Here is a 27,357-nt window from a genome sequence, read left to right as displayed (position 1 = left end):
ATTGTATTTATGTTTTCAGGAAATACATGTCAAGCTTTATTGATAACATTTTAACCAGTTTAAATTCGACCTCTGGTCGGAGGTCAGAAGACACTGAGATGTCTAAGCCTTGTTATACATTGTTTATTCATAATGAAAATGATACACTCAGTGACCTTGAAATCGACGATGACCTTGAAGAACCAACAGCATTTCAGATTCCTGTCGACATGGAATGGAATGACCTGCAAGATCTGGTATGTATTTGGTGATCCAAAAGATTGCATAAGTTTATTTTAACTCTATAATCAGCAAAACAATAGAATGATTGATAAAAACAAATGAATAAAACCGAATATGAAATCAGAAGAGCAAACCAAACCTCAAGAAAGGGATCAAAACGTACATAATATAGGATTGGAATGTTTTGCCAAGAAGTGATTCGTGAAGGGATTTCATTCAACACTTCCTTTTGTGTACGATCTTACCCAAAGTTTCAGTATTCTAGGCCGCTTTGCATAATGTGGTTTTCTCGGGTCTGGTATAGTTTAGTATCACATGCACTTCTAGTTGGCCTGGCTCAACAATTTTTGCATATGTTAATCCTAACCCCCACCTGACTACATCACCAAAAAATTACGTCATTCCGACATCACAGTGGCGTAATAAGACCCACCAAAGTATGAGGAAGGTTGTCCAAAACGCGCAGACGATCACCCGAAATCGAGCAATCTAGTTCTCTCGTTTTTTCGTGACAACGATCACCATAGGAGAGAGATCGTCGGCGTTAGCGAGTTCGTTATCGGCGGCGCAGATGCCATTTCGGGCGATTGTAATTATACTTTGGCAAGCCATATCACGTGATGGTGACGTCCTAGTGACGTAATTTTTTGGTGACGTAGTCAGGTGGGGGTTAGGAATAACATATGCAAAATTCGTTATGCTACACCCACTGGTAGTACTTGTGGTACTAAACTATACTAGACCCGTTTTCTCTAAAATATGTTCCAATTGACTTGGGGTTTGGGAAGGATGTTTCTGAAATTTTAATTTCCAAGTTGGACCAAAACAGGTAGCGAGTCCGACTAGAGGCCGGAAAACATGGGTTTTCAATAGTTTGAAGGATCTAAAAAGCGATTCAACCTATGAAAAATTTCAAGTTATGATACAGGAAATATATTTTTTTAATTACCCCCTCAACTCCCCCAACCCCCCACCCCCCCCTTGCTATGCCCCTGATCATATAAATAGTTGGCTTGTATATATGGATCATTCTGTATTTTTCCAAGATCTACTTGGCTAATCCATTTCAAAAGGACTCTTTATAAGATATAGTTTACCATTTCTTCAGAATAAAATATTTTCTTTTTTTTAGATTGTCACAGAAGTGAAAAGTCCAACGAAACTAAAATTTACTTACAGAGATGATGAGAATGACAGTATTCGAATTGATTCACAAGGTAAGTGTGTTGTCACCTAATGGTTATCAAATCATTAGACTTAACTGTGTGGGTGTCACAGATTGAGAATTTTAACTTTATCTAGCGCAGCGGTTCCCAATCGGGGCCCACCAACGGGGATAAAGGGCATTTGGAGGGGACCACAATGCTAAACGAAAAACTGGTTTTACTTTTCCCTTCACAAGGAAACTCCCCGTTATTTCTAGTTTCATTCCTTAAAAAAGTATGAGTATGAACTGTTTGAACAAATGTGGGTGGTCAAGTTAGAGTAAAATGTTTGTATTATTATTACATAAATCATTAAACTAAGCAATTAACTTACCCATATAAATAATGTGCTACCCCATCCCCCCCCCCTCTAAAACACCTCCCTGTGTGAATAAATCCTTTTAACATTACAGATGAGTATCAAACAGCATTGAGTCTTTGTCGAAAAATGCATCGAGATTTACATATTTACGCTGTGAAACCGGACAGTCGGCAACAATCGTCACACAGACAACATCATAAAAGAAAGTCAGAGGAATTGAATAGAACACAGGTATGTAATGATTAGCGGGTACTCCCGTAGTATGTGTACCAGGTTAGGGTTAGGCCATGATTTTATTCTGATTTCCCTTATTTTAGTTGTATTCCCTTGTGAGTTCGGGGACTGTCTGTGTTAGCCAAGTGGATATAACCCTGTCCATAGGTTCCAGTCCCTTTACACAACTTGATGTAAAGTAGGCGAACAAAATTAGTTACCTCCATATTGGTACACACACTTCTAGATTAGCAAGCTATGGTGTTGAAATGTTTAAAATTTTGAGTCTTTGATTCGAATTAGAGCTTCATTTTTGAGATAAATTTTTTATTTTTCAAAGCAGAGTCACACGCACTCACTCAGAAGTAAAGGGGGACCTGTTTTCTAACCTTATATGGCTCAGAGGAAAAAATGAACAAAAATCATGTGATTACCGTATGTAATTTCCATGTGTGAATTATTCCCAATTTTAAATTATTTTATTGAAACATTGTATATGAAGGTATTTGCCCTTATACACATACTACGGGAGTAGCTGTAAAACAGTTCACTAAAAAATTGCTTAAACTGATTTTACTGTTCCCAGGACCCAGATGAAGACAAGTCAGAAGAGGAGGTCGAGATATTTCGACCTCCTGCACAAGATGTTGAGGAAAGAGAACCCACAGTTATTGAAAGGTATCAAAATTTATCAATTCCTATTAATTAACCCAATATTCTCAAATATAAGCTGACCCCTTGAAATGGTTCTTATTATTATTGAAATTTTTTTAGAATTCCAACACCTGAACCTACTGTTATCAGTGACCCTGCTATAACTCCTCCTGAAGAGCTTGGAGCAACATCCGCTCCCCAAGAAAAAGATGAAGAGCCCTTCGAAACGCCAATAAGTTCTGTCGAAACTAACCCGGAAGATCTTGAATCTCAGGAAACCAAACCTATGCCGGCTGGAAACTCAATAATTAATATAATACGAAAAGTAAGTTTGGTTTGGTTTAGAATTGATGAAATAAAAAGAAATGCAGAGATGTGGGGCTAATATATATTATATATCAAAGTTTACGGTGTAATAGGATTTACAAACTTATCCTGGGGGAGAGGAAAGCCGGTAAGACATCCTAATCATGTGGCAAACCACCATATAACTAGGGCTGGGCATTTTCGAATACCTTGTGATTTCAGAATCGAATCGAATATTTTTTTCGAATCGAATCTCGAATATACTAAATATATAATTGTAAGTGACTTTATTATAGTAATTGGTCCTCTCAACAAATGAATTACTGAAGACATAGAATAAATCACTCAGATAGATTACTGAGCGTTCACACACAATAACAAACACGTTTTATCGATAACTCACTACAGAAAATAATCATATGTTAGAATTTCGTTGAAAAATATGACTTCAAATGAAAATAAAATCTGGAATTCACCTCGACCATTGGCGGAAAGAATAAAAACAAAATGGCGGCGATTCGAAATCCCCTGCCTTTCATATAACGCATTGTAATGTCATAGACATAGAATATAAATATATGGAACCTACTCACACATACTAGATCTAACTAAATTAGAACTTTGTTTCCGCACACCATCAAGATCGGCACTTCTCCATGAGCTGCACAATTTTTCCCTGCGGGCTGTAGGTTGCGCATCCCTGGCTCAAATAGTCCACAATGTATGTATAAATTAGCCCAGTTAGACAACTGCTTCAATATTTAAAATATATTTTCGAATATTTAGGAAGTACGAGAAGTCGTAGCAACAGAACTGGACGATATTTGGAGATTTGTAAACGCTTTGAAACGAGATATTAACAATGAATTGGACGTTATTGGTAAGTAAAGTCACTTTGATTTCAATTTGTTGCACTGTCTCCCTGAACAATGCACCATAAAAATCTCGGAAGAAATATAGTGATTTTACTTTGTATTCAGTGTAGTTTTAAGAATACTATTTAAGTAGTATTATTGAGATACATGTTTATCCAAACTTTAAAAATATTCAAGTGCGAGTAGTGGTATCTGTGATATGGCAGCCATGAAGCAAAGAGATCGAAGAGTTCCAATCGTAAAATATTTCAATAAAGTAATTTAAATAATTAATAACATACCTTAAATATTTCAATTCAACAACATTTGTTAAAATTTTTCAAGCAATGATCATTGGGGCACATTTTTATACTTTACCACACCATGGGTGCCATTTTATGTAGATACGCCACTGAGTTGTGTTTGAAATTAGCTAAGTATTCTTGATTATTATTGCTGTTTGTTCAAGTTGTATCTTGTATTTTCTGAAGAAATTAGACTATGATCTAACGAAAGCTCACAAATATACTTATTATTTTGTTAAAAGAGATCATGCTATTTTTACTTATTCTTTAGAGATCGAATATTATACGGAAGTATCTATAGTGAGAGGGAATAAAGAGATATAAAATAGCAAAGCGAGAAATATATCGAAAGGCCCTAAATATAATCAGCCCTAACATTATCTGGCTGAGGATTCATAATTTCTGAACTTATCTAAATTTTTGTTCATTTCGCCCTCTGCGTTTCAGGTGAACAGTTGAATGCTCAAGGTCATCAACAGGTCCAGCTGCAACAAAACGCAACTGAGGATGTACAGACTGAAGGAAATCAGGAGTATGGATCTCTGCAAGAAAGGTAATGAATGAATTTTTAACATACCATATTTGCCCGGGCCCATATTTTTTTCAACCAACTCACTAACCGGGCCCTTATTCAAACCGGCCCTTATTCGAGCATGGTCGCTTGTTATTTTCGTTACAATAATTAATATATTGTTATTTCCATTTCTCAAGTATGAATTGAACGAGTATAACGAAAATTTTGACTTATTCTACACAAAGCAGGTACAAATCCGCCAAAGAAAAAAAGTTTAATAATATTGAAACGACGCCCAGTTTAAGAACCATGGTGTTACGTAATCAATGCTATCTGTTATGTACTTGGACGCGTAAGGCGTGAGTGTTATCTACCGGCGCTTAAAATTCAACAGCGTTGTGTCACAAAAGTGCTTCCTATTTCCTATTGTTCTCTACCACTGTAAAATCAGCTTTTACATCGGGCGGGTATTCAAGCACCGGCCATTATTTATTTTTATGATCTGTTCACACGGGCGGCTATTCAAACGGGCCCTTAATCAAGACCGGGCGGTAAAACGAGCATATTCGGTAAGGGAATGTTGTCATGTGTTTGAGAGAAAAATTGATAAGACTAGGCTACTCAATCATACACTGTGCCAGGGGAGGGAAAAATTGTTTAGTATAAGAGACACATGCAAGTCAGAAATATGTGAGAGCCGCATAATTTTTGAAATAAATAATATTAGAATACCGTCTACTTGAAAAAACTTTACACAAACGTATGATAACAATATTGCAAAGTATATATACTTCAACGGCTTATTAAATTTAAAAAATATTTACGCTACAGTTTCTCTTAGTTAAAATCGGATAATGTATAATAATTGCCAGCGAGAAGAGACGCATAAAAACTCCGACGAGCCGCAGTTTGCCCATCGTTGCACTATTCTATCATGCTATGCGTTATGAATATACTTGCTCAGAACCTCTGATCACCAGGGTAATTATTGAAAAGATCGTTAAACTCCTCGGTGCGTAAGGTAGTTCACATAATCGCTAGTCGGTTAGGAATTTCTAACGTATGTGAATGTTGTATAGAGCTAGGTTGTGTGATGGGAGAAAAATTGGTAAGATGACTCGAACATTCGCAAAATTTCTGTCTCTAAATAGGACTATGAAATATTAATATTAGACTACATTTTTTGTTAATTGTCTACTTGTTATCTTTATGATAAAGCTGTAAAATCTACTATTTCAAATACGTCCTTGAATAATATTTTCGAAAATGAAATATCAAATAGATTTAACATGAAAAAACAGAAATCAATGCCAAGTAAAATGAACAGATATTTGTTTCGCGTTCCATTTTCACAGTTTTTTTGAAATAGATCGGCCTTTACCTAAAATGATAACTTTTGTTAAAAAATAAATTTTGTCTATCGATTAATTAGGGAAAATATTTCTCTATTTTTTCATGCAGTGTTTTTAAACTTATGGTGCAGTTTTCTCATTTCAATGAAATAATTTCTGGGGGGATAAATGTTACATAAAATGGATTACTTTATATGATTCATTTAAATTTGGTCATAAAATTACTACCCGTTTAGCATTTGAGCATATTATCCTTGGGTTGCGACATTACACAAAATCAATTTTTTTTAAAAATGTGGTAAAATGTGTCGTTTGATAAAAAGGTTGATAAAAAGTGTTCTAAAGCTTGCAGATTTCAAATATAAGATTTTATATTCTTACTTTAATACTTGTTTTTGGTGACCGTACATTTGAACCCATGTACATTTGAACCCATGCGTATATCCACGGGTTCAATCTATATGCGGGTGCTAAAACCCATGGGTTAGGTTTAACTATCCATGAAACAAAAAAAATTCCATAGGTGCAATAGCATACAGGTGCAATTGTCATGGGTTCAAATGTACGTGGGTTCAAATGTAATGGAACCCTTGTTTGTGTATGAAGTATTTGAATCGGTACTCCTGAAGTGTGCATACCAGGTTAGGGTTAGGCATTAATTTTATTCCGTTTTTTTCGTTTTAGTCCTATTATGAGTTCGGGGAGAGTCAGTGTTAGCCAAGTGAATACCCCATGCTCATAAGTTTGTCTCTTCACACAACTTGATGTAAAGTAGGCAAACAAAATTAGTTGCCTCCATATTGCTACTCATACTTCAGGAGCGCCTTTGAATCTATATCATGATGAATCATAATATCACAAGGCAGCCTTAGTTAATCATTGTCAGGCACATAAGGTTTATTAGTCAACATTTGTGGGCTTAGTATTGTATACTGAGCATAGCTATGTGTGACGTATGAGAGGGACAAATAACCTCCATAATATTTTATATATGTATATAAAATGTATATAAAAAGGATATCGAAGATTTTCGTCAGGGTAAAATCTAATTATGAATGTCCAATATGAACCGACTATTTTAATTTATTTAAATCAAATCATTTTGATATTCTAGATCTTCAAACTTTTTTATCATTTTGGTTGATCACATATTGTTATGTTTTACTTTTATTATTAACAGTGAGAAGTGTCTTAAAATTCATCCTCACCATCCCTGTTAAACTCTCCAAAGAGATTATTCCAGTCCTGAGTTATGCGCGTATAAGACAAATTTTTAGTGCGATCAGAGTTACGTACCTATAAGCCAACTCCTTAGTTTGGCAACTTTTTTGAGTTTAAAACTCGGATAATAGGCGAGAATATACGGTACTTTTTAACTGATATTTAAGAATCAAAACAAAATCATGGCCTAAAAAGTTTATACATCAAAATAAAATACTTAAATTGACTTTATGTTCAAACTTTGCTGTTTTGAGTATAAAAATACCTTTTCCAAACCTATGGAGATGTAATTTGCATTGAGTGTTGCTACATGTTCCATGTAATAGGTTCATTCAAGTTTTTTTGCATCTTCATATGTCCACCATTAGTTGCACACAGCCCATCAAAGTTCGTTTACATAGTTCAACACAGTATTAATGACTTTATGTATTATATGCAATGTGTAAAATGGCAGTGATTCATCATAATACCTTATTATATCCTATTTCCTTGTAATATAATGACTTAGTGACCTGACTCCACTCTTGAGTCATTGATTTATGCAAACAGTGAACTTTCTGTCATATTGTGTAGGTAATGGCTATGAGGAATAATAGAAAATAGAATTTATAGTTTTGAGATAGAAAATCCTAAAAATATATTATCCATAAATCATCTGAAAATCTATTTATTTCAATTATAAAGGGTGACACTCAAAAAAACACAGCAAATAAATTTTTCAATTACTTCTATGGGAATGAATATTAACAATTGAACTTCTGTTTGTTTATGGTTATACCCAAAAATTTTAGTAATTCAGGACTTTTGCACAAAAGTTATTTTATCTCTGGAATATATTTTAAATAACTTGACCTTTTTTTTTTGGAGGGGGGGGGGGTATTCTACATCAAATTCATATTGCTTGCTTATGAGTTATACAACAAAGCACACAGATATTTTAACTTTTATCTGCAGTAATGACAGCACAATTTGCACAAAAAGTTATGTTCCATCTAGAATATATTCTAAATAACCTGTTTTTTTTTGTTGGGCAGGGGGATCACCCTGCATTGCTGGTTTGCCGAATAATTTATAGTATTTTAATTCGAAAATTCTCTTTGGAATGTGTTTAGAATAAATAGTAAATTATCCGGTAATGTGTACAGCAGGGATGTGCAACAGGCGGCTCGTGGGCGCTATCCAGCCCGCCAATACATTTAATGTCGTCCTTGTCAACACTTGGATTTTTCCCACCAAGCTTAAAATCCTAATCTGACAGTTTATGTTTAAAAAGTCGCTCACATGGGTAAAAATACATATATTTTTTGCTCTTGTTACTGCGTTAAATCTTTCGTCGTTTTGTTTGGTGCCCTTATTTACTGCAAGGCTAAGCAATAGCCACATTTTTTTCTCTTGTTTTTCCCACATGGGGAAACTAAATTATCATGTGTGTGGCCTGGCTATATGTCTGAAGTTGGTTAAAAAAAAGTTGCACATCTCTAGCTTTGTACAAGAAGACAATATAACAACATTGTTTGGTTTTTCCCAGAATCATTTTGTACAAATTTTGAGCCTAAAAATGAATTTTCAAATATAAACCACAGTTTATTACCTTCAATGAGTTCAAAATCCATATTATCGGATCACAATAAATAGACATTGCATCATACAGCCTGAGGCATTGTGACAGAACAAGTTCAACTTGGTTGAGTTCAGTGATGTCATAAAAACATTGCTGCAATCAGCTGTTTTTGCAGATTTTGAAAACCAACAAAAAGTTTAAATTTTGTCAATGTGTCTGCTTATTTTATGCGTCAAAATTGGGTGCTGCAGAAGTATGTGTACCAATATGGAGGTAACTAATTTTTTTTTCCGTTACTTTACATCAAGTTGTGTAAAGGGACTAAAACCTATGGACAGGGAGTATATTCACTTGGCTAACACAGACAGTCCCCGAACTCGTAATAGAACTAAAATAAAGAAAATCGTAATAAAATTAAGTCCTAACTCTAACCTGGTACACACACTACAGGAGTATCACGATTTTTTCTTTCTGTCGTCATTTGTTCAAGTGTTGACTGAACACAATAACAGACATTTTCACAGTCTAGTGATTTTCTTTAGTCGCATATTTTATGTTTGGGATTGGATTTCCTATTTTGAAGCAAGAGTAATACATTAGTCATTATTTTTATGCTTGAATAGTGATGTTTTTTCAGTATCTCGCCTTATTTCGGTCCTTATTCTTGTTTGATATTCAACATTAGAAAACTGAGTTATTGTTATGGAAGTGCCACAGACTTAGGACGGTCTCTTCTATTTCTTCATGATTACTTGTCAATTGCATCTGGTATTCTTGATGTTTTAATTTATTTAATTTAAATATCTATGATTTTTTGCACAACAAAATAACGATATTGTTGAACATTCCTCCCCCCTTTTGAAATGTGAAAAAAAAAAATCTCTGTATCATACATCAATTTTTCGTTGCTTGAAACTAATTTTTAGACCTTCCCCCCCTCCCCCCCATTTGGAAATTCCGGCTACGCACCTGTCAGCAACATCTCCTCTTTTAACTTATTTCAATGTAATCATACATTCTTTCAACAAAGTTTGACATCAGATCATTTTAGGTCTGTTTATCCATTTCTGTCAGCGAGAATCAAAGTGAATCCTTTCAATTTTATTTTGTTGTTTTTAGTGATTTGAAAGATGGAGAAGAAGGTAGCAAAGAAGATGAAACAGAGTAAGTCGTAAATTCTACCCCGAATTCGCCTTCAACTTCGCTCAGAAATGAATCCCCATTTAATTAACATTCAAGCTTATTTTTTCATGAAATACTGTGTTAAATTAACTGTCTCATAGCGTTTTTCCTGATCTTATTGAGTTTTTACTTATCGATCTTAAGATCGGTAAGTATATTGATAGGTATTTGTATGTATGTATGTCTGTCTGTCTGTCTGTGTGTCTGTTAGATGCACGCGATATCTCACGAAAGCGAGATCAAATCTGCTCCAGATTTTGCATGTGCATTCATCTTATCTCGGACCAGAAGCCTATTGATTTTGGGCGAATTATGTCGTATAATTAGCGAGTTATCAATCAATTATTGATATAGTGATCTAGATTTTTGTAAAGCGAGAGAATTTTGAAACCCGCCGAGTGTGTGTGTGCGATGCGCAGTGCGCAAGTTACAAGAGCGGATGAATCGAAACTGCAGTTTCTGTTTTGGGGGATCCCCTAACTATCGATCGATAAGTCTTCGGTTTCCAACCGATATTCTCGTTTCTGATCTTATTGAGTTTTATTCCCACTGACCAGGAAGGCCAAAATCATATATTTCAATATTTCGAAAACATTCTGAGGGAATATTTCAAATATGAAATATCGAATACATTCTAATTTTGGGAGCAAATTCAATTTTGAACGCCAGAATACATAAAGGGCACTAAAATGTGTATGTTTTTTTTTCACTGATTAATACCATTTCTTATTATTTTTAGCAAATTCGCTGCGACGTTCATTTGTGAAAGTCTGCTAGATGGCAGCATTGTGCACACTTGTGAGTCCTTCGAAAAACATTGGGTCTTCAGAAATGATGGAACCTCAGTGTGGGATGAAAATACCAAGGTATGTTGAGACAAATTGGAACATTAAACTTTTTCGTAAAATAACTTCACATATATCAAATTTTCTCTGAATAAATTTTACGAAACTTTTCAAAGTTTTTACGCCAAAATGAGTCCATGAACCTATTTTATCATTATTATGAGGTTCTTCCGTAGTATATGTACCAGGTTAGAGTTAGGCCATAATTTTATTTCAATTTTCTTCATTTTAGTTCTATTACTCGTTCCAGGACTGTCTGTGTTAGCCAAGTTAATATACCCCCTGCCCATAGTCTTCAGTCCCTTTACACAACTTGATGTAAAGTAGGTGAACAAAATTAGTTACCTCCATATTGGTACACACACTTTTGGAGCACCCAATTCAGGATACCCTTGGTTAGGAGGTGAGGTAGGCTTCGAACCTGAGGTATTCAACCCACAATTTTATCATAGTAAGAAAAATCATGCAATCCTGTATCATCAACCAGGCCACCGTACAACAATCATTCAATGCTGAAGAATGATGTATTTTATTATAATAAAGAGAAAAATGATAAATATTTATCCATCTTTACAACATGATATTGCACCATTGATGTTTTTAAAGCAAGTGATATTGTATGATTCAATGTTTCAATACAGTACCGTGACACAACAATGGTGTTGTTTTGTTATGTAACAATGGCTACACAAAGCCCACACATTCTATTTACATAGCTTAGCGTATTTCTGGGCTTGGTGATTACTGAATCTGGAGGTGTATATTAGGTAAATAGACCTCTAGTGACATCTACAGGATGTGGTTTTTGTGGCTTGGTGTAAATGTATCATGGCCATGGCGTTGGAATTGGGTTTATTTGGATATTAGAATAAAAGCTGGATTTTGAAATTTCCCTTCGTTCAAACTTCTTAATAGAAGTCCAGATTTTCTGCAGAAACTTTGAGTTGACAAAGTAATCTCATTAACGAGAATATCGGTTGGAAACCGAAGACTTATCGATCGATAGTTAGGGGATCCCCCAAAACAGAAACTGCAGTTTCGATTCATCCGCTCTTGTAACTTGCGCACTGCGCATCGCACACACACACTCGGCGGGTTTCAAAATTCTCTCGCTTTACAAAAATCTAGATCACTATATCAATAATTGATTAATAACTCGCTAATTATACGACATAATTCGCCCAAAATCAATAGGCTTCTGGTCCGAGATAAGATGAATGCACATGCAAAATCTGGAGCAGATTCAATCTCGCTTACGTGAGATATCGCGTGCATCTAACAGACACACAGACAGACAGACATACAAACAGACAAATACCTATCAACATACTTACCGACCTTAAGATCGATAAGTAATAAACAATCACAGAAGGCTTGCATATGCATAAGTGTTTGCCATTCTGGAGATTGAGCCAGACTCAAAAGTTAAGTTAATTAGGTTAAGTTAAAGTTAATCGACTCGAAAGTTTCAGTCTGATGAAAAAATTTCCTGAACGTAGCAGCTACGGTTCATGGTCTTGACCTTCTCTTGTGATCCTGTTAATCGTGTTTTAAATTCCCAATTGAATGAGAGAGCGCTGCTTAAATATATGGACAAGTCTACATTTCGTTATTGGTATCAAAAAGCCTCCAACTTTAACGTAGCACGAGTTCGCAAAATCAAAACAAAAGCTTGGCGGATTGTAAACCGTTTTCCCATGAATAAAAAATATTTCAGCAGAAAAATAGGTGCAATATTGAATGCAATTTCAGATCACAAAGAATTCATATCAATCAATCAATCTTTTATTTGTCAACACAAAAAACAAGCATATAGAAAACTGTTACAACAAACGAAAATCTCAATGTTAATTGTGTGACCGGAGTCGCGAGGGACCTATAAAGGTCTTCTAGCAGCGACACCTAGAATCTCATAGAACACCTCATAGAAATTTATAATAGCAATAAATAACTATCTTTCTATCAAAAAATACGATTTTTAACCACTGTAAATTTCAAAGCAATTGGTCCAATAGTTTAAGAGAAAAGCTTTTTTTTATAACAACAAGAACAACAACATCGAGTCCACAGAAAGATTCGAAACAAATAAAAGTAATAGCGACAAATCGACAATGACAATCTTTAGGCCACTGAAAATTTCAAGGAAATTTGTTAATTCAAGTGAGAAACGATTTTTTTCACAACAAGAAAAGTACCAACTTAATGAGGAACAACAAAAATATCCATATAGTACTAATAGTGTTCTGTAGTGAATGTTGCGCTGCAGACTACATTGTCTTTATTGGGAGAGATATCTGTTTTCAGAGCGCTCAACCATTCATTCCCATTTATTGTGTAACAAAGGTAAACAATAAGAACAAATTGTGACTTCGTAATCAGATGTCTGTTTGAATAGGTTTGATATTGCGTTCGATATAAAATAACTTTTAGCTGGTGCTTGTTTTCTTTATGGCCTTTTGCTGCCATCTATTGGAATAAAAATTCAATTTTCAAATCAAGTTGACACTTGAAGAAGCATATTATGTTTGAAGCTTTACAACATTAATTAAACATGCTTTATCTACATGTGATATGTCACTGATACCTATATGGTATGTTATTATCTGCTATCAGATATTTATTTTTATGTACTTTTATTTGAATTATCAGTAAGGGGAGCAAAAACAGCATTCATAAAATGAATACAAATAAGATTTACAGTGCACAACCTGCGGCTCCGTGAAAAAATAATGCTGCCGTCCACATACAAAATCCTATAAAAAAAAGTTTAAAATCTAGGATTTGGCGGTTATTCTTTGCAAACTGTTATAGAATAAATTCATTAAAATATTTGAACTTTATTATACTTTTGGGGACAAGAAAATGGGGGCGACTGTCCCTCCCCCCCAGACCCCCTCCAATATATCGAATAGGTCCATCGAAAAGAAAAATTCGTTTAAAATGCGAATACTATACTTCCAAGTAGTCATACATACTTCATAATTGGGCAGACTGCACCTCGCATGGGTCAAATACACGTTTATGACATCATAAAAGCCAAAAATTCGGCTGTTTTCGGGGCGCTCATCGACCCTCTGGAAGCCGTATGGAATACAAATAAATGCAATGTGGTCACCAATAGCAAAATGGTTGTGCACCCCTGTTTTAACCTATAAAAAAAATTGAATTGAACATGCGCAAGTATAACATGCAATATAAAGAAACAGTACAGCTTATCTAATCGCTAACTATTGACTATTACACTTACGATATGCAGAACGCGTCTTAAAACATTTTAGTTTATTTTGTATAATTTCCCGTTTTTAAATTTAGAAAACTAAAGTTACTGTATTTTTAGTAAAGTTACCACTTTTATTTCTCCATTTTATGAGGCTTTTTAAGTCTTCAACTCTGAACGAGGTATGAGGGGTAGGCATATAATTTCAACCTTTGATGTTAAAATAGTTCGGTTATGCCTAGTAGCTGAACCAACAAAAAAGAAGTAGCGGCATTGAGACCTATACTTTGCAATGAGATCATTCCGACAAGTCGTGGCTCAATGATTACCATTAGTAATAGAGTCATTTTGTAACATATCTAATCTATTTCACAGCTTCATTTACTTGATGAAACTTGCGACCCCCCAGTGGCTACAGGCAGTAGTCTTTCAGAATGGGGTGCGAAGACAAAAAGCGTTCATGTACCGGCATTAAAACAAGGGGAAAGCGGGGTGCTGTGTGCCGAGCATGTCTCCCCCGCACATGGATGCAACTACAACTCTTCATGGAGATTGAGCCATAATAATAACCCATTTGGGCCAAGGTGAGTGAAAATTTTTTTTTTTTTTCGTTTATTTAGAAAGATTGGGGGGGGGGGATCAGAAATTTTCAGAGGGGGGGTTGAAATTTCTAAAAGCCAATATTGGTCTCTGACAGAGACACCAAAATTTTTTTTTTTGTATTAGTATTTGTTCCCGTAAAGTCGTATCAGCTCTAGATAATATTTGTTGAATAACCTACCATTTATGGTAAAATAATAATTCTTAATGTGCATGATCACCCTCGTAACTTAGTAAGTACAGTTATTTAATAAACTCAAGGTAGTGCAAAGTTCCAGTCATCATCTAGGGCAGAGCTACGACACTATTTTTACCGAAGAGCCAAATACAAAACTTCAAAAATATTTGGGTCCGGTCTTTCCTGCAATTATATTTCGGCATCCTTAAACATGCACTTCCTCGGCCGACTAATGATTATTAGCTAATCAAGATTGTTTATTATGACGTTATAGTTTATTTCGTATATATTTGAATCTCTGAAAGTGATTTTATAAAAAAAAAATTTCAAAAAGTGGCTAATGATTCAAAATAAAGAATTACACGCGGTCCGAATCGAATACCCAAAAGGTCCGGATTCGGACCGCGGTTCGCCAGTTGAGTAGCCCTGATCTAGGGTTAGGATTTACATATTCATCCCGGGGGAGAGGAAAGACGGATTTAGTTAAGACGGATTAGTCATATGGCGAACCACAGCCTCTCGTCCGGTTACCAGTCCATGTCGGGTATGGGATTAGTAGATAAGTATTTGTTTCAGATGCATGGACTTGTAATAATAGTCGCAAATAGTTCCATATTCATATAGGTATCACTGTCTGTTCTGTTGAGGGAAAAAACATATACGATGTTGCAAATAAAAGAGTAAACACGATTTAAAATCTGTATTTTTAATCCAATAGATGGCATTCAAATGCATGGACTTGATAGTTGAGAAAGCCCTAAATGACCAGCTGTTACGCGAACCACCCTGCAGCGACAAGGAATCGAGCAATCCCCTCGCACATAACTATCCCGCCGTGGGATTTGAACTCCACGCAGGTTAATCAGAGGTGCTGTGGCTAGCGTATCCCTAACGCTTGGCATAATATGCAACACCGCCTAGACGTCTATTTGGCATCGCATGAGGAAATAGAAGAACTTTAGAAAAAAGTCCTTAATTTAATTTTCAACGCTTCTTTTCCCATGGTCCTGAGCGACTTTTTATACCCTTCCTAAAAAAATGTCATATCTTGTTGTTTAAATATGCAAGAAACTTCACTCAAGTATCGTTGAAAAGCTTGTTTTTGCCTCTCCAACTAACTCCTGAGACGTGGATCACATTTTCTCCACCACCTATGGCCTTGATAAAAGAGAAATTTCTAATATATTTGAGAAAAAGTTTTCTAACTATGAGCACTTTTCACCTTGTATCGAGTTATCGTTGAAATAACTTTTTTTTCCAGAGTGTGGTGTAATGTCCGTGTGGTGGATGAAACTGCGTCGCCTACCGATACGCACACTTTCGATTCCGCTAAGAATCTGGGAAGTTACGAAATGGTCGTGGATGATCAATCACAGAAAAAGTCACTGGAGCAGAGCGAAACTGAAAGTTTAGGACAGTCGTTGGTACCACCAGAGAAAGTCAGCATTGGTGAGATATTATTTATGCGTCTCACTCCGAAACAAAGCTCTCTTTTGACAGCCATTGATAAATAAAGGGATAACAGGGGTGTTCTGGGGGAACAGGGGGGGGGGGGGGATACTTGGAAGAACTCATCAACGCAAAGGGCTATTCCAAGTGACACTACAGGACAATTCCAGAAATTTTGCATGTTGTTGAATTCAATATATTTTCACATTTTCAGCTACGTGTTTTGTTTCATTGTCCAATCAGTTGCTTTATTGAATATGTAAAGAATTGCACAAAAGTTACACCCAAGACTTAGATACAGAAGATACAAAAAATATGGTAAAATATAGCGTGACACTACAGGACGGCAAATCCACCATGCACTAACAGTACGTCGTGTTGTGCTGTAAATTTTTGCGATGGTACAGCAGGAGCCCATAATATTTTCTGGTGCAGTAGCTGAACTATCCCTCTATGTGTTGCTCAAGTTACTTAATAAAACACTGCAAATCCATGCAAATAATGTTCATATTGTATGTGACACTACAGGACATTTTTCTGGGTGCAAAACTGAGTTCACTTTTCCTTTACAAGTAAACTCCTCGTTCTCCCTTATTCATTGGTTGATAAGGTTATTTCACAGGGTGTTTTCACTTTGTTTGAACATAATTGTATTTGGAATCTGCCAATCAAAATAACACTATAAATACCACTGGAACGATAACAGGGGCCATAAGTGCTAAAAACCTCAGAATCGGGGCCACAAGTCATAGAAGGTTGGGAGCCACTGCCATAACAGATTAATCTCGCATAAACACAATTGATTTCATTAGTGCCACCGGAGAAAGTCAGCATTGGTGAGATATTTTTTATGAAGTGTTTCACTCCTAAGCAAAGCCTTTTGTGGTCGGCCACTGAAACGTAAGGAGCTACCAGGGGGGCGGCCAGAAATTTTTAAAGGGGGGGGGGGAATCCTTATTGCCCAGTTAGACAGTAACAGCTCCGGGAAACCTGGGTTTTCTAGAGTCTTGGGGGCTTAAAAAGCATTTCAAGGCACAAAAATTTGCTAATTGCGATAGCAAATTCCTTTTTTTTACATTTCAAAAGGGGAAGGGTTACGACCCACAATGAGTAGTTAGTTTCACGTAAACACAATTGATTTCTAACCATATTGCTTTATTTTTCAGAGCTCGGAAGTCTGAAACACGATGATGGACTTCATAATGATAACAGTATCAGATCATTTGACATGCACGACATAAGTGGTGAGTGATTAAATAGGCAACCAGAGCTGTGTTGTTCGAGGTTTAGCATGTTTTGACTGGATCCCAAGCAGGGATATCGAAAATTAATCTAATTTTAAATATATTCTAATTTCGGACCTTCTGAATTTTACGCACCAAGATGGCGCACAGCCTGAACACAGGTTGTGTACCAGGGTTAGGGATCAGGTTGTGTGACATCTTAGTGCGCATAATTCAGGAATACCCTAATTTCTTTATATTCGATATAAAAATTTGAATTTAGGAGTCATTTAGAAATATTTTTATTCGAAAGTTAGAGATTTTCAGTGTCAGACAAGTAGAACGATATCTCAACTAATAACAACCAATACAGAGAAAAAAGTGACTTTTATATTTTTGTCGTTTTAGATTTGATCAAAGTGAATATATAGTGATTTATGTAATTTTCCACATGAACTTTTTCACACCCGGAACCCCGAATTCCATATTTTATATCCAAAAATCATTTTTTAGAAGAAATATTTGGTTTTGGCCATCCCTGGACCCCAGTAGAATTTCCAAACTCTGAAAAATCTGAATTTCTGACTTCAAAACTCGATGATCATATATTTTAAGCAAAACTTTCCTCTGAAAAGGCAGAGATTAATTTGACTCGCCTGGGAATTGGATTCCTTATTCTTTCCAAGTCGGAGTCAAATATTTCAATCCGTTGTTGAATTCAATTGTGAATTTTGCTTATGGCTCTGCGTTGGGATTTTAAGCACCATGAAATCTGACAGTAATATAAAACAGTTAGCAATTCGAAAATAAACAACAAAACATGCCAGACAGCAAAAGAGAGGACCAGGTTAGAGGTAAGATCGGGCCCAAAAATTCCAGCCCGGCCCGACCAAGGCCTGTGGGTATTCAACCCGAACCGAGTCCGACTAATTAACTGGATTTGCAGGCCCGAGCCCGAAGCAAACCCAAAATTTAATATTTTGGTCAGGATTTCATTAAAACGTGGCCGAAACGCCTCATTTAAAATAAAAGTCACCGATAGAGAAGCCCAACCCGAACGTAATGATTGACATTTCGGCTCGAGCATCAGATGTTAACTTTACGCCAGACTAGTATTGTTTTGAAACTATGCACAATAAATAAAAAAAGCAGAATATGGTACCTTAAATGGGATTCCTCACACTAAAATAACGAGCATTACATGTCCCTGAATTAAACTCTATTGCTCTGATTTCATCCCTTTCTTTCACGATCACAGACGGAGCAAAATACATTGAAACCACTGGACAAGAATCAGCTTCATACAATCCTGCAGTCACTTCTGTAGAAAATAAAGAAGAGGAGAGCCTGCATGGTGAACAAAAAGAGGAGAGCCAGCACGATAGTTTCAAACAAGATGAAAATGAAGGAGCGAGTGTGGATAGTGAAGGTATTGACTTTTCTGAAAAGAGATTCACTTCGAAATTGGAATTGTGTAAGCAGCCACTGTAATTTGCTGGGGAGGACCCAAATTTTTATGTGAGGTAATGAGTATGGGGTCGAACCCCATTGGGGCCCAATCTTTCATGGCTCGTGGTCCCCTTCTCGAGGCTTTTAGCACTTATGGCCCCTGTTCATTTTTCCAGTGGTATTTATAGTGTTATTTTGATTGGTTGATTACAAATCCCATTATGTTCAAACAATTCATGCTCAGCAAAGTGAAAAAACCCTGTGAAATAACCTTATCAAGCAATGAAACTAGGAAGAACAGGGGAGTTTTTTAGTGAAATCAGTTTTCCGCCTAGAAAAATGCACTCCTCGCCTTCCTCTGGGGCTCTTTGGCCCCTGGTTGGGACCTGCTGCCCTAGACCCAATGCCTTGATAGTTAAAACAGGATTAGTTTTTTAAACTCATTTACTTTCATGTTATAGGTACTTCATCGCCTGTGATGGTGTCGCCAAACCCCGAAGTTGAGGCATGTCATGAAATGGAGGCACCGGCATTTACTCATGATGCCATGAAGGAAAATGAGGAGCCACGAACTTTGGAAAATGAAGACAGTGAAGCGGAAGAAGATCTGTACAGTTCAAAGGTATTGTATGGCACTACTGCCTCTTAGGATAGGATATGATTTACATATTTATCCCGGGGGAGAGGAAAGCCGATAAGACGGCTTATCCATATGGCGAGCCACGGCCTCTCGTCCGATACCATTCCAAGTCGGGTATGGGATTAGTTATATTGTTTGTTTTCGGAAGCATGGACTTGGTAGTGGAGGAAGCCGTAACCGACCAGCGGTTACGTGAACCACCCAACGACGGCGAGGAGTCTAGCAAGCCTCTTGCACATAGCCATCCCTGCATGGGATTCGAACTTGCGAACCCACGCAGAGTAATTAGAGGTGCGGTGGCGAGCGTATTCCTAATGCCTAGCCCGTTGAGCCACACCGCCGCGCCCTGTTCACTTCATTCTGTTGTTATTATTACATACGACATCGTTTCCAAACTTTCAGTAGTTCAAAATTGATCTATCTCCTGGGAATGCACTGCTTTTTATTTTTTTTGTTTTTACAATTATGATCAAAAAATCAAGCCCTAAGTGGATGATATATGTCAGTAGTATATACTTAAGTAGTACAACCTGTTAATCCAGTTCAGTTCAAATATATATTAAAGAAATGTCCAGTACTACTTTCGAGTGTACATATGAAAAAACTGGAACGATAATGAGAAGATTAGCATGGCCCCTGCGCAATGATGACACGCACAATTGTGGAGCGTTCCTCTATTTTGGTGTGACTCAATGGGCTAAGCGTTAGGAAGTCGCTAGCCACCGCACCTCTAATTACTCTGCGTGGGTTCGCAGGTTCGAATCCCATGCAGGGATGGTTATGTGCGAGAGGATTGCTGGACTCCTCGCCGTCGTTGGGTGGTTCACGTAGCCGCTGGTCGGTTACGGCTTCCTCCACCACGAAGTCCACAACATAACTAATCCCATACCCGACTTGGAATGGTAACCGGACAAGAGGCCGTGGTTCGCCATATGGATAAGCCGCCTTATCGGCTTTCCTCTCCCCCGGGATAAATATGTAAATCCTATCCTATCATTAACCAAAAAAAACCATAAGCAACACCAACTGGCCACTTCACCGTCACAGCTGGTCGGTCATGATCAGTCATATGTAACTGATGACATCACAGGTCATGCTCAGCAATCTGGGAAATTGCTAGTTGCCAGAAACACAATAAAGATACAGTTAACATTGCCTTTTTCTTGTTTAACCAGATTGTAATTAACGATGACGCAGAACTCAGGGATGAAAACCACGTTGAAAATTTTACCGAGCCTCCCATGAGAATGCATGATCCTGATTCCAGCTCAGATGAGAATGAAGAGCCTGAAGAAGAAGAAGAAGAAGAGCAGCAGGAGGAGGTTTGTGAATTTGGTATTAGACTCGGAAGTGCATTTTTATGTCAGCGTTTTTCATCGCTTTTGTGTCGCAAGAAATTGAATTGAGTAGGTAATGCTTACCGTAAAATACTTATGAAAATACTGGCTTGGGTAATTTTGTAACTGTTCAAAGAAGCAATAACAGCAATAATAAAATTGGACTAACCTTATTACCTTAAGATCAAATACGACATTATCAATAAGTTCTAATAGATAATGCCATATTTTAATCACCGCCCAGTTGCCACATTTCGACACTACTTTATGAATATGTTTGTCAAGTGTCAAATTTTTGGGGGAAATTTATTGTGGGGCTCCTTAAATAATGGTCAACATCTTTACAGACTCCATAATGCTTGAAGTTTGAGAACAAATTTGCTGGTTTGCAAGTCATGAGCCATTGGATTGTCGCTAGTGAGATTTTCACTAGGTGACGCCACAGCAAATGGGAGGCCGGGGAGGGTGCTCTCCATTTTGTTAAAATTACGGCCTCTCGTCTGGAATGGTAACCGGACGAGAGGCCGTGGTTCGCCATATGGATAAGCCGTCTTATCGGCTTTCCTCTCCCCCGGGATAAACAGCGCCAACCTTGATTAAATGGGGGGAAATATGGGGGTTCTTGGATTGCTCGAGCTATACTAAATATTAAAGGATCCAGTCCTCACAAAAACATAATAGCTTCCTGCCTGTTAGTAACTGCATGTCTTTAAGTTAAGTCTTGTTTGATGTTTGAATCACCTTACCAAATCGATATAAATTCATACCGATGGTCCACAAAACAAGAAAACAGGGTTGACAAACACTAATCTGGAGCATTATTTTGGTTAAGAATGATCCATGTTATCGAAGTTATATAAATTGTTTATAAACTTTTTAGGAACAACATGTCGAAGAACCAGAGGTTAAAGTTCGTCATGACAGCGAAAACGAAGATCTACACAGCGTTGATTTCAACCTGGTGGATGACAACATGTCCATGACATCTTATGATGTTAGTGACTTCGTTGTGGTGCCACTGCCAGACTGTTTTGATGTCAACAGACCATTGAATGTATCTGAACACGAGGATGTGGAAAGTATGTTTCAGTTTGACTCTTGCTGTGAGATTTTAAAAAAGGCTATTTTGTCAATAAAGTGGGGACTGTTAATTTTACAATGCCCTAACTTAACTAGTAATCGAAAAAGACATATCGTTCAACCATATTGGACGCTTGCTTTTTCTGGATAAGTGGGGTTCTTCTTTTTTTCACATTAGCTTCTCGCCTCGGTAACATGGGTTGTTCGGAACCTTCTAAGGAATCGAAATGAAAGCTTGGCGATTTGAGCTTTGTGTTTGCATTATTATTAACACATTCTTATAGGGTGGGTTTGCAGGTTCGAATCCCATGTGGATAATTATGTGCGATATGATTACTGGACCGTAGGGTGGTTCATGTAATGCTGGTCAGTTACGGCTTCCATCATCATCATAATTCATGTTCCTGAAATAGATAACATGTTACCAATTTCCAAACACGACATGGACCAAGCAAGAGGTCGTCGCTCACAATATGAAGATAAGGTCTTGTCAACCCCCCCCCCCCCCCCCCCTTGGAATAAATAGGGAAATCCCCATCCCAAATGAAATATCAAATGTGTTTTTATACAGAAGAGGGAAGACCAGTGCTTAAAGAGCCTGAACAGCAAAGCATAACTTCTGAGCAAGCTCAGTCTGACGAGGAGTTGAATGAAGAAAACGAGGATTTTCAAGGACAAGCCAAGGTCAAGGAGGAAGAAAAAGAACCAGCGATGCCACCTAGTGACGATGAAACATCTGATTCCGAAATTGAATCCCAGCCAGCGTCAGCGACATACGTCAAAGAATATAGATCTGAAGATTCCCTCCCTATCGCCCCTAGATCACCTCCTAGTGGTCGAAATACACCCCCCACTGCCCCAAAATCTAACCCCCCACCTGTTGTAGCTCAACCCCCGAAAGTAAACCTTGCCCCTACCTTTGTACCCCCTGAAAACGACCCCACAAGTGACCCTGAAGACTCCATGGGCCCAGATTCAGTCGACAACGAATCGCTAACCGAAAGAATTACAAAAGATTTCAATGCATTTCTAATGAACCCCGTTCACCCAATTGAACCCCAACCTACACCCAAAATACCCATGAACCAAATGGCAACTAAAGTAGCCCCCGCACCCAAACCTGTACCCCAATCTGTACTTAACCAGGATCAACCGTATAATTTTGGGCCCCAAGAACCCCCATATTTTCTCCCATTTGAGCAAGGTTGGCGTCGTAACCCCATTCCTGTCCCACGTAGCGTGAATGACGCTACCCCATGGCAAAATCCGATACCCCAGTTGCCGAGATCTGAATTTACTTTGAATCGTAATTCTAACGGAATCGAGAGCACCCTCCCTGGCCTCCCATTTGCTGTGGCGTCACCTAGTGAAAGCCTCACTAGCGACGATCCAATGGCTCATGACTTGCAACCTGCAAGATTACGAGCACCTTCTCCACAGATTGAATTGGTAAGTGTTTCGCTTGCGTTGTGTGTTTACCAGTGTATAAGTACATGTCCATAAAGTCCTTTTACAGTTTCAATTTTGTTATGAAGTCACTTCTCAATATATCTCAACCAGGTTTTTTAATCAGTAATTGTTTAAGTATTTTTACTCCATTTAATACATATGTGAGGGCCAAAAAAATATATGGTATTGTATTCATTCATCTCAGCGATGAATCGCCTTTTCTTCTGAGTTAGTGAGTAGGTATACTGTACCACTGTACTGTAATTTTCAATATAGTTTCGGCATTTTTTGGCATTACAGTGCTCCACCATATCTTTGCTTGGAGATGAGTCTTCTTACTTCTGAGTGTGTGTGCGTAAATTTGCTCAGATATTAGGTTCATTTACTTCTGAGTGAGTGTGCGTAACTTTGCTCAGATATGAGTCTCCTTTACTTCTGAGTGTGAGTGCATAATTTCTTTCTGAGTGAGTGAGTGTATATAATGTACCACCACAATTTTCTATGTAGTTTCAGCATTTTTCTGGTGTACAGTACTCTCTCGCTTTGCTTGGAGATAAGTCTATTTTCCTTCTGAGTGAGTGTCATTATTTTTACCGAACTCTTAAAAAATATTTCTTATTTTTTAGGCTGATGATTTCTATCCTCCAGGCGATGGCGACGAAGATATATTCCGTACCCCTCCTCCAAGCCCCCCTCCCCGCCAGCAGGCCGCAAACCGAGATGACCCATTTGAACTGTCCCCCCTTGACCAGCTCTTCGAGATGGGGTTCCACGATTTGGATTTAAACAGAAACATATTCGAGCAATGTGGGCATGATCTCAACCGCACCGTGCAAGCGCTTGTTTTGCGACAAGAAGCTGACAATGATATGATGGAATAAATACTTTGTGTATATTCAGAAATACTTTACAGAATAATTCGGTGTAGTTTACTTTACTATTATTCCGACTACTCCACTAGCACTGAAAACTATTAATGCATGACTTGTTGAAATAATTCCATACTAATGACCAATTCCAAATCAGAATTTTTTGGACTAATTGACCCAAAGCAGTGGAATTTAAGAACCGCAGGCTGTAAAAAATTTAGACTTGGGTCTGACTCAAGAAAAATTTGGGTCCAGTATAGTTTAGTACCACAAGTACTTCCAGTGGGTGTAGCATAACGAATTTTGCATATGTTTTTCCTAACCCCCACCTGACTATGCCATCCAAAAATTACGTCACTACAACGTCACCATCACGTCATAGGGATCGCCAAAGTATAATTACGATCGCCCGAAATGGCATCTGCGCCGCCGATAAGAACTTGCTATAGGCGGCGGTCTCTCTCTCCTATCGTGATCGTTGCGACGAGAAAACAAGAGAAATAGCTTGCTCGATTTCGGGTTATCGTCTGCGCGTTTTGGACGACCATCCGCATACTTCGGTGGGCCTTATTACGCCACTGTGACGTCGGAATGACGTAATTTTTCGGTGACGTAGTCAGTTGGGGGTTACGATTGACATATGCAAAAATTGTTGAGCCAGGCCAACTAGAAGAGGATGTAGTACTAAACTATACCAGACCCAAAAATTTTGACTCCAAATCCGTGTTCTTCAAAAAAATTAAAAATACAATTTTCACTTTCACAAAAACTTTTGCTGAACACAAGCCTATTTTAATAAACTTTTAAGAACGCTCTGTAAAATAATTCAACTTCAGATACAGCATCTTTTCGTATCATAAATAACAAGCTTTCGTAGCTTGGAACGCTTTTCAGTCCCCAAGACTAATGGAAACACACGAGTTCCGTCGTTCGACGTGCTAGCTGTTTCGATCTAACTTGGCAATTAGAAATTTTCAGAAGACCCCCCCCCCCCCCCCTTGAAAATTCCTCCTACGCCCTTGTTCTGATATCACAATTGAAAGTCCACAATTCCAGACTTCACTTCCCTGTTTCTAACACCAGAAAGTATTCATGCGTGGCTAGGCAGAATAGTATCATAACAACAAACAAGCCCTAATGCTGTCGATTATATGCTCAATGTTTTTTAGTTTGTGTTGGAGTCAGGTGGTACTAAAGTGACTAGACCCCAAAAATGGGTATTTCTTTTAATTTTTTAACTGTAATCTATAACTGTCATGTAATTTTTTTGGTTTTCCCGAAGTATGTGCACCAAGATGACACACAACCTGAACATAGTACGTGTAGCAGGTTAGGGTTCAGATTGTGCGTCATCTTGGTACACATACTTCGGGAGCGCCATATTTTTGCAATTGTGGAACGTTCCTACTATGGTTTTAGCTAGAATAGTTCCTTCTTTGCTGGTGACCTTTGAAAATCCTTTGTGTATATATTTTATCTATCACGATTTTTTATTTTTTTTTAATGATAAAGAGAGGGAGAGAGAGAGTTTGTGAATGTGAGAGAATGGATTTGAGTTTTGTTCGCTTGAATAGAAAGTCGATTATATGGTTTATCAGTGTCCCTGAAATACAGTGGTTCCCAATCTTTCATGGCTCGTGGCCCGTTCTGGAGTGTTTTAGCACTTATGGCCCTGTTTATCATTCCAGTGGTATTCATAGTGTTATTTTCATTGGTAGATTCTAAATCCCATTATGTTCACACAATTCATGCTCAACAAAGTAGATACACCCTGTGAAATAACCTTATCAAGCAATGAAACTAGGGAGAGTAGGGATTTTTCTTGTAAAGAAAATAGTAAATCTGTTTTGGGGTCCCCTTGTGGGCCACGACCCCCCTCGGTTGGGAGCCGCTGCTGAAGGACATTGAAATGAACACAAATTTGAAATGAGATTTGGTTGCCATGATTTTTTTCTTGCTTATTGTGTACTATTTTTGGTTCCCAGTAATTTTTATATTTTCTGAGTCTAATTCTCAATCTGGCAAGTAAAGGGCTGATGGTAGTATGGTTTTGTTATGTTGCATTTGAAATGGATTTTGTCGCTGTGACTTCTCTAGTTTAAGGTCCCAATATTATTTTGATTTTACCAATATATTATAGTTTCTTTTCTCCTACTTTGTTGAATGTGATTCCAAAAAAAAATTGTCTATCAAAAGGTCGATAATATATTTCCTTAGGACATAGCACTAATTTAAAATCAGGTTTTGTGGCCATAACTTTTCTAGTTTAGTTTCAATTTTGTAATTGTTTTTGACTTTTTGTCTTATTTGTTGAATTTCATTCTCAAAAAATTTGCCCAGTATAAGGTTGATAACAGGATTTATTGATGTTTTCTGTGTGAGAGTGTGACATGGCACAAAATTTTGAAGTGAAATTGGTCGCCATGATGATTTTGACACAATTTACTCTTTAGCATTCTACCATTCCATTTTGTCCTATTTGTTGAATATAATCCTTCATACTTCCGCATGGTGATAATTTGTATTATTATATATAGCTTCTTCGAAAACTCTCTTGTGCAAAAATTTCCGTTCTTAACAACAAGCGATATAATCATTTTAAATATGTCGCACAGAATCCTAATGTAAAATCTTTTCACCTAGTGGTCAGGCAAGCCTGTTGCCGCCTAATTGCCTTTTAAAAACCAAGAGTTAGCATCTATTAGCACTCCAGTTGGTTTTAAACTTGCTTGAAAACTAGTATTGTATAATTTCTCTAAAATACTAGTGCTCAGATTTGCTCCATGCTTTTATAATGTCTTCATTTTTTGGCTCAATAATATGAGCTACTTTTGGGCTACCCCTTAGATCCCCCTTTTCTCTTACGATTATAATAATAAAAAAAATTTCAAGTAATTTGCGATACCCTAACGTTGTACATTGCTCCTTTGTAAGCATTAGCTCTATAATTGCAAAGTAATTTGCAACACTCTAATGTGGTTATCATGTTTGTAAGCATTCGCTCTATTATCGCTTTGAAACCATCCATTTAAACTGTTCCTTATTATTTTCTTTGCAATGTTTTTTTTTTGCACTTATGCTTTCTTGTAAATAAATATAATTCAGTACAA

At 37.3% G+C, this 27,357-nt stretch overlaps 1 protein-coding gene and 1 non-coding gene across 2 annotated transcripts; both read left to right on the top strand.

Moving 5' to 3' along the window:
* Positions 1-27,357, top strand: LOC120329966 (uncharacterized). Its single transcript, XM_039396773.2, has 18 exons — positions 1-236; positions 1,355-1,439; positions 1,841-1,980; positions 2,549-2,640; positions 2,737-2,941; positions 3,709-3,802; positions 4,529-4,634; positions 9,849-9,893; positions 10,651-10,777; positions 14,349-14,557; positions 16,013-16,200; positions 17,367-17,444; positions 18,682-18,852; positions 19,334-19,494; positions 20,688-20,834; positions 21,730-21,928; positions 22,501-23,378; positions 24,005-27,357. The coding sequence occupies exons 1-18, from the start codon at positions 27-29 to the stop codon at positions 24,257-24,259; spliced, it is 3,390 nt and encodes a 1,129-aa protein (XP_039252707.2). The 5' UTR covers positions 1-26; the 3' UTR covers positions 24,260-27,357.
* LOC120330527 (U6 spliceosomal RNA) lies at positions 20,087-20,193 on the top strand. The gene has a single exon (XR_005567856.2). It is a non-coding gene; the product is annotated as a U6 spliceosomal RNA (small nuclear RNA).

This window comes from Styela clava, chromosome 12 (assembly GCF_964204865.1).
Source record: "Styela clava chromosome 12, kaStyClav1.hap1.2, whole genome shotgun sequence".
NCBI lineage: Eukaryota > Metazoa > Chordata > Ascidiacea > Stolidobranchia > Styelidae > Styela > Styela clava.
Note: the sequence above shows the minus strand (reverse complement) of the source record. Positions and strands in the feature narration are given on the sequence as shown.